General features: G+C 38.1%; 1 protein-coding gene across 1 annotated transcript; it reads right to left on the reverse strand.

Annotated features, from left to right (window-relative positions):
- Positions 1 to 3,700: 3,700 nt before the first annotated feature.
- LOC148030695 (endonuclease 2-like) lies at positions 3,701 to 7,911 on the reverse strand. Its single transcript, XM_087687301.1, has 9 exons — positions 7,572 to 7,911; positions 6,343 to 6,517; positions 5,614 to 5,715; positions 5,464 to 5,519; positions 5,132 to 5,215; positions 4,905 to 4,997; positions 4,296 to 4,357; positions 3,981 to 4,054; positions 3,701 to 3,823 (listed from the first exon to the last, which is right to left on the reverse strand). The coding sequence occupies exons 1-9, from the start codon at positions 7,707 to 7,709 to the stop codon at positions 3,729 to 3,731; spliced, it is 879 nt and encodes a 292-aa protein (XP_087543427.1). The 5' UTR covers positions 7,710 to 7,911; the 3' UTR covers positions 3,701 to 3,728.
- Between the last annotated feature and the right edge of the window lie 1,005 nt (positions 7,912 to 8,916).

An 8,916-nucleotide genomic window follows, 5' to 3' on the forward strand; every position in this document is an offset into this window, starting at 1 on the left:
CTATTCAATGTCTAGGGGTCTCCTCTTATTAGTGGGTTCATTCAGCTTATCTTATCTTAGGTGAATTTCTTGTTATTAAAATAGTTCTCAATGTTATGAGCACTCAAATGCTAGTGGTGTGCTCCTTAAGTGCGCCATGCAAAATCAGGCTATCAGCTTTTTTGTGCGTGTCAAATGTTTAATTACTCCAGTGTGTGAATCTAATGAAAATAATGTAGTACAACATATACTTTTCCTGATTCTTTTGTGTGTTTAACAACCACTCTAGTTGGTTTGTTCTGGTCTCTACAGCATCCTAGATGTGTGGTTTGAGGGGGGTAGTAGAGACATGTGGTTTGAGGGGTAGCAGACTTGGTCAACTAGTCCGAGTCTCCATCCAGACAACATGGGACTGAGGGTCAGTGCCACAGTCGTTTTCTGGGCCGTTAGATCATGATTTGTGAGTTTGGTGGTGCGACCATATGAGCTGTTCTACGTGTTTGGTGGTGCGACCATATGAGTTGTTCTACGTGTTTGGAGGCCTACGAGGGTGTTTTCTAGATTGGGCTTAGCCTTTGCATGCCTTGGGGCAGGTCCAATTTGCTAGAATCTGGGTTTTGCATACCTCGTCTGAGTGATAGTATCCAAGGTGTAGCGTTCGAATTTCAGGCTTAGATGTCCGAGTTTGAGCGTGTTGTTCGAGTTTGAATGAACCATCCAAGAAAAAGTGGGAACTCAGTTATCTGAGGCTGAATATGTGAGCGTTTGAGTGGATGATTTTAGGACGTCAGAATTTGGCTGTTCGAGGCCAAATTAAGTCTAGGGTTCGAGTGATATTGTTCCAGTTTGAGTGTGAGACTCGGATGGTTTTTGGTTGTCCCATCGGACTTGTGACTCGGACTATCCGAGTGGTAGGGGACTGGGACGACTCTGGAATCTGTCTGGCGTGGCTGGGGGTCTAGAACGACGAAAATTTTACCAAATCTCACACGGCCTAGATCAATCTTCCAACTATGATATTGGAAGCAATTAATCAATACAAAGGCACACTCAGAGCTTACCTGTTGTGGGGCTCAAAGGTGTGGTGGTGAAGATTGCCAAGCACGAAATGGTTTCTAGCCTTGTAGCTCTCTCTCTCTCTCTCTCTCTCTCTCTCTCTCTCTCTCTCTCTCTCTCTCTCTCTCTCTCTCTCTCTCTCTCTCTCTCTCTCTCTCTCTCTCTCTCTCTCTCTCTCTCTCTCTCTATCAAGCTCTCTCCCTCAACTCAGAAATGACAAATGAGCTCTCTCTTTACTCTCTTGGCTTCTTAAACTCTTTCTCTCTTGCTGTTTTGCTTCCCCTTCTCTCTCTTTGTTGTTCTAATGCCTTGAAGCCCTCTTTTCCCTATTTTTTTCCAATTTTGGGCATACTATCACAATAGACACCCTACTATGTATTTCTCTTGTTTTTTTTTTCCCTTACCTAAATGCATTCAAATCACAAGCAACCACTTACACTAATCTAATCTACTCACCTAAATCCAAAAATTAGAAAAATTTACTTGCAAAGGAGATCGAACACCTCTTCAACTCCCTCATTTCTTACCTATCTCAAGCATAGATTCAGGGAAAACCCTACTTTAATGCTCGATTCGGAGCACGCAAGCACTCAAAGCTTGAATTTTTTGGTCCCGACAATGGAACCAAAATGTGGGAGCTTCTTGCTCGACTGCCAAGACCCATGGACCACTTATTGTTTCAAGCGTTTCAAGCCAAATGCAATGGCTACCTTTCACATAGCCGTAATGTGCTCTCACACTTACAAGTGTGGTGAGATTACCTCCATACTTGATTGAGTTTTCTTCTCCCTCAATCACTTCAGTAGCTCCACAATCTAAGGTGCAAGCTCAAGCAAGCTAGATCCTCAAGCTCTAAGCTCCATGCTCCATTGCCCTATGCGAGACAAGAGAAGAGAAGAGAAGAAGAAGAAGAGAGGAGAATATGGAAATCTTCTCCACCATGGTCCCTCACCCTCACACACTCACTCTCTCACACTCCCTTTCTCAAGCACAAGCTCAAGCAAGCAAGAAGAAGAAAAAGAAGAGAAGAGGAGAGCTAGTTTTGGCCACACATAAGAATGATCTTCTTCATTCACTTGTTGCCTTTTAAACAACACCCTAACCCTAATCCCCTTTGGGCACCCATCTCTTTTTTACATGCCCGACCATTTTAGCCTAGGTCCTCTTTTCCTATTCCCTTTCTATTTGCATTGTGCCTTCACCCATGTCCATCTACATTTACAAATCACAGAGGAGGGAGCCTCGCGCTCTTTTACAAGGATTTAGACTGCACCTTTATATTTAAAATGTGCCTTTCATCTTTTGTGCTTGCCCTGAAATTCTAAGGTTGTCCTTGTGCTTTTGCCATTTGGCATTTTTTCCTCCTATTTCTTTAGTTGGTCCACCTTTTTCCACTTTGCCCTGCGTCTTTTTACTTTTCTTTTTGCTTTCTTTGCACTGGGGTCAACATTTAGCAAGTTTATCAAAAGCTGATGTGTATTATTTGATGCCATTTGATGTAGAGGTGGGCCATGATATTTATATGGCCTTTTTATAGTAGGTGGTTATTTTTTATTTGAGTGTTTTAGGCCATTTGACATAGTGGTGGGTCATGACCTTTGTATGACCTTTTTGTGGTGGTTTTTGATTGAAGTGTTTTGGGCTTGTCTTTATACACAAAGAAGAAGTGATTGATACTAAAAGCATTTTGACCAAGGGGTAGGTGTTGCTGTTAAAGTGAGTTCAAATTCATTCCCATGTATTTAGCTCATGAAGTGTGGAATAAACTAAAAAAATCACTCCACTTCCAAAAACAACGACATTAATGATTCCTTAGCTGATGTTTTGATCACTAATACCAAGTCAAGGCAAGGGGGCACCATAAAGGATCTTATGAATTAGTCATAATAAACTAAATTTTGAGAAGGGATCTTTTATACCCCTAGTTGCTCTTCACAAACTCATAAGGAACTAGACGAAGATAGTATTGTCGTATTACTTTATAGACCTTGAAAATCAATGAGTTAATGAAGCCACACAATTCAAAGTGTTTGGTTTGCATTTCCAATCAAATGTGCAAAAAAGCATGGTGGTTTTTTAAATCTTATGTAAAATGAAACAAGCAAATGTTTCTACTTTTTGGCTTCTATTGCAAGTAAGAAAGTCTTATATATAAGGAGGGTGGATAGTGAAACCACTTGTCATGTAAGCAAGGAGAGCAACTATTTTTCTCTATTGTACAAGGAGTGTACAAGATGCAATGACATTCCTCTCTTGAGTATACAAAATAACTTTTTTAAAACTAGAAATTATACTTTTCACTTAATATATTTACTTTTCTTTGGAACACTTTTCACAATAATGACACCATAAGTCTTTTTAACAGTGATGGCTCCCAATAACTCTACATATATCCATATTTAGGTATAACTTTAAATGGAGATATATTTCTTTATGAATATCACCTTATTTATGCTTTTTATCTAAACAGGATTGCATCAATCACCAATAGCGCACTTCATGAGTTAGATAGTACACCTCAACAATTTTGAAATAGCATCCTCATGGGCACAATTTTAAAAGCATGATTTATACTACACCCTTGTGCCACACTATTTTTGAGTGAGAAACAATCAATATGTTTCAATCAATTTATCAATTAATGTTGACAATATTGACAAATTTGGTCTTGAGTAAAAGACATCATTTCCATTCTACATAAATATGTTGTTTAAGATAAAGGCTAGCCTCACTCCAGCTTGAGAAATCCTCTTAATGACAATGGGAAGCCGTGATTCAAAGTAATCATCTATAAAGGAACACCAAAATAATCATGAATATTTGTTTGAAACCATATTTAAAGCTCACTTAGTAGAAAATGTGTTACCCACTTAAGTAGGAACTTGAGAGGCATCATTATGTGTTTGAAACCCTATTAAAAGCTTACTTAGTGGAAAATGTGTTACCTGCTAAGTAGGAACCTGATGAGGCATCGTTATAAGCCCATGGGCATGCATCATATATACTCTCTTTTGCATATCTGTTAATTAGCAACACAAGAACACAAACTATATACTTTATATTGAATCGGTGTGTTATGCATTGGATTAATTTAAGGCCAATGGAATCATGTCTTCATATTAGACTTTTGTTTTACATGAGTGCATCTCCATGCATCTCTAAATATTTAGGTTTTGATTTTCATTACATATAAACAAGTTTTGATCTTACCATACCAACATGATTTCGAAATTTAATTGGGAATATTGTTAAGAACTTACACATTAGGGCAAGCAATAGAATTTCTTGAATCACAAGTATCCCATTGCATGATATCATCATCCTGTCAAACGACAAACATTAAGTTTCATTTGTGCATAATCTACACATGCATACATCCATAAATTTGACCTTACACCCTTACATTCACACATCTAATGTATATATAAGCTTACCTACATGAACACTCAATATATGCAAATATAGATGCATATGTACATACCTACATACGTATGAACGTACCTGTACCTAAAGACTCACATCCATCCTTGCATATCTACAAAACTACCTACATGCATAGATGCACATATGGGGACATAGATGTCTACATGCATAAAAACGAACATACACCCACACATAGATATCTGCATACACGAGTATGAACTAACATATGCACATGCATGTATATGTTTATATATACATCCATGCACATGTATGTGTGCACATGTGTACGTGTTCAATACATGTATATATGATTGGATGCACACATGCACTCACGCGTGCGTGCACACACACACACACACACACACACACACACTCTCTCTCTCTCTCTCTCTCCATTGTTGACTAACATTTTACAATAAGATTTGGATGACATTGTCCTATAGTACCGTGATGTTTTGACTTATTGTGAGTAGAAAGTCTTGTATATTTGAGTCATAAATCGTGTCCAAAGCCTTCAAAATGATCTCATCATCCCAAACCTACAATTGCACCGCAATGATGGATATCTCTTAAAGAGAGGCTTATATGAAATATACTTTTTTAAGGTCCTTATATTTGCCAAGAATTTCTAATAGTAAGCATACATTTCCTCAAATTAAAAGAAGATTTATACATGATGAAGGTTCTCTTTTCGAGTGTACCAATGGATGAGGATCGTATTTCCACCCTTGTCAGTTGTAAAGCCCACATGCAAAGGCTACATTCAAGGAGTGTGCACGTGAACATAAGTATATACATGCCATAGAAATATCCTAATTACATGTTAATTCACATATGATCAAATGTGAGACATCTAATATGTCTGGAGAAAACTATGTACAAGTCACAAAAATGTCATGATTGCATGGTAAGATTTACATATGAGAACCTATCTAAGACCCCTAAAGCATCTAAAGAAATTAAAAGCATATGCAAAGTAGATGTAAGGGTTCATATCATATGTACCTGGTGAATGTCTCCAACAATATGTGCCAAAAAGAGTAATGCTTCAGTCAAATTGTCTAAGAAAATTTGAGATAGATTGGTTGTGAGCTACAAAAATAAAGTAGATTTGCATACAGATCAAGGTAGTCAAAGTGATTATAGGGGATTTACATTGTGTGGAAATGGAATTATACGCGGTAAGTTGTGATGTATAGTTGTTGATAGCACCGGCTGCACACATGTCTTGAACATCTTCCTCATTATGGCAATCCCCTACACCATTCTTCACAATGTATATTGTATGGAACTCTCAATTCACTCCTTTCAAAGGCCACAAAATTTTATGGCCATCAACATAAGGGCTTCAACAAGATGATTGGTTCCCATTGCTAGTATTTATTGTCACAACAACATGCAATTACAACTATGGAATTTAGTAACATGGAGCAAGTTAATACTATCAACACATTTAAATTTGGATTGTGCCATGAATGCATACTAGGCTTGATTAGTTTACATGTCGACAATGAACTTTGGTTGTATCATGAAAAACCATGTTTCTACAAAGTTTTGTTCCTGATAAGGTGTCCTATTTGCTAGCCAACTCAAATGATGAAGCTTGCCATATTTCTAGGCTATTAATGCACAATAGTACATTCCCATCTGTTGAGATACCTAGTACTCTGAAAGTCATTAGAATTCAACTATGTTGAGATAACTAACAGGTAATCATATATAAATTAAATGGTCATAATGTGAAACCATGGTGAGATTGCTTGGACTTCTCAATGCACATAGTTGAGGAGTTGAAGTTTGATAAACAAACAAAGCTCGTGACTTTAAGAAAGCAAACTTAAACTATTTCATAAAGATTTTCAAGCGTATGTTACTTCATCTCACTTTTGTAGTTGTAATTGCAAAGGTTATCAGGAGTGTCGATATAGTGAAGAGGGCTACTCCAACGATACTTGAGTTTGACATTGTCTGCCCATGAGCACAAGTTTGATAGCTCCCCTCCTGCATATTTGGGGAGTAAAAGTTGGACTGCACTGAGGGTAGACTGGTGAAACATAGACTGCAAAAAATTAACAAATGCGTATGCTATTTAGTATTAATACTTTGTTACTTGGGGTGCTTATGAAGATAGCATCAATCTATAACATGGATTTTGAAGTTTGACTCTTGTCTTGTTTTCTTATATGCAGCTACATAAAATCTTCTACAATTTTGAAAATAAAATTTGCAGCATGTATCTATGGGTTGTAGAAGCCGGTGAAATATGGAGATAGTATGTCAAATAAATGATACAAAAGTTTGGCTTAACTTATCATTAATGTAGAATGTAGAAATCAAAAGTCCAAAATACACTCAAAAGTCATGCTTGCCATTACAAAATGACCATGATATAAATTCTAGCATTTTTTACGCACAATATAATCCCAAGTTGTGAAAGTTGAAAATACACTCATAAGTTGTACTCAAACTTATAAAATGGTGTTACAAGCTCTAGCATTTGATTATACATTATTATATAATCTCATATAAAAAATTTAGCAACTTGCCTCTAGAAATAGATGGATGAGGCTGAACCATTACTGTACAAGCTACTTTGTCAACCCCCATGTATAGATGTTCCCAATGCAACCCCACTTTGATTCTAGGAAGATGTTGCTCGTTTCTAGCTAAACAATGAGATGATAGAAAACCACAAAAATATCTCATTATTGTTTTTCAACGTGAATGCTTGTATGTTTTTATGGAAACAGAAAATATGTACTAGTTTCAAAACTTGATTGGGATAAGTCAGAGCTCACTCAATGCTCGGGTTAATCAAATCTCATTCTTGCTAGTTTTTCATAATGCTAGAGTTTTATTAGGGTGCCAAGACTCCCATATGGGTGAGGGAGATGGGGACAGAGCCGTCCCTAGGGATTGAACCTAGCTCGAGTACACATGCACATACTACTAGCATAAACTAACTAGCCCTTCATCTCTAGTTAAATACGAGTGTTATGTTAATTATATTGGGAAAAACACGCACACACACTCGCTCACATACACACACACACACACTCACACACACACACACTCTCTCTCTCTCTCTCTCTCGCCTGTGCAATAGAGCATACGAGGAAATGGCCATGAGTTCCCCAACTCTCAACGTCCACAACAAGAGCGCCACCAGAAATCATCACCGCGGCCATCAGCATCACCAGCTGAGGATAACGCTGGTATCGTCCACACCCGTACCCAATAGTCTGTCCCATTGGCGAGGTTTCGTAATCGAGGAAAGAATTAGCAGAGAAAGCCAGGATCCTCTCTTCTTCTTCTTCTCCAGCTAGCTAGCTGACTCTCTTATATATCCCCTCCTGCACTAGTGCAACTCTGCGTGCCTACGTAAGTACACCGATGAGAGAGAGAGAGGGAAAAGGCTCGAAGGGTATATGCTTTTGTCCTACGATTCATTCCTGTTCCTCAAGCGAGAAGCACACTCCCTTCCTCTCTCTCTCTCTCGTTTTGCAGGTTTAAACCTTTTAGGTTGGAATCCTGCGGGTCCGAGTGTGAACTTGCTGACTTTACAAACAGACAACGATAGGTTCTCTTTTAATAGAGAGAGAGAGAGAGAGAGAGAGAGAGAGGCGCTCTATCATCCATGCAGTATGCGCTGCCTCGCTCTTGTATTTTAGCATATGGGCAATTCACTACCGTATACTAGTTTTCTTGCATTCACATTACACACAAGATCGGGTGAGCTAAGATATAGGGAAGGTTGCCAGACAGGCTTGCCCAAGGTGGGGGCGAGGGCGAAATTCTAAGTGTAGCCAAAGTTAAATTGCAAACAATAACAGCATAGCAATTGTACATCTTTAACACGGCTAAAATTTCAATGGGCCCAATATTGTGAATTTTAAGAAACATATAATAACCTGGTGTAGAGCTTTAAATTATCAAGGCATCAAGTTTTTTCTAGCAAATATTAAAGTTTCCTTATAGCTTAACACCTTTTAAAGTTGTTGAAGTTAGCTATATTTAATAGTATATTGTTTGGCCAAGTCTTTAGACTTGTACTCTATGAGTTCCATGCATATCCACTAGACAAATAATGATGATGCCATAAGTCTCCACAATTAAGCTCTCTCAAACCAAGGCCTTATATTCTTTTACTAATACATTAACAAAGCCTCCAACAAGCTAGGATAGTAGCAATCCAAACTCTTGGAAAACTTGACATGATATACAAATATGGCCACAATAGTGCCCTAGTTGAGTTCATGTGGAGTTCATCTAAAAGCCACTCATTAGTTGTGCCCCTAACATTGTGTTATACGTGGAGTTTCCTTTTTGACATGGTTTATATGAGTCTTGTTTGTTGGTTGCATCTTGGCTTGATTTGTTTGAGCTAAAGTGTTTGTAGGCACAACACACTTCCTTTGCTTCTCTCTCCCCACCAAGCTAACATGCAAGTCATTTTCC

Source organism: Lygodium microphyllum, chromosome 10 (assembly GCF_053477565.2).
Source record: "Lygodium microphyllum isolate KBCC chromosome 10, Lygodium_microphyllum_v1.1.10, whole genome shotgun sequence".
Lineage (NCBI taxonomy): Eukaryota > Viridiplantae > Streptophyta > Polypodiopsida > Schizaeales > Lygodiaceae > Lygodium > Lygodium microphyllum.

Bases quoted from the DNA above. Each gene is read 5' to 3' on its own strand.
- LOC148030695 (XM_087687301.1), bottom strand. From the start codon at position 7,709: ATGGGACAGACTATTGGGTACGGGTGTGGACGATACCAGCGTTATCCT. The intron at 6,518-7,571 runs GTATGCTCTATT...AATTTTTTGCAG, and splicing joins GAACTCATGGCCATTTCCTC to TCTATGTTTCACCAGTCTAC. The intron at 3,824-3,980 runs GTAACACATTTT...GTTCCTTTATAG, and splicing joins ATCAGGTTCCTACTTAGCAG to ATGATTACTTTGAATCACGG.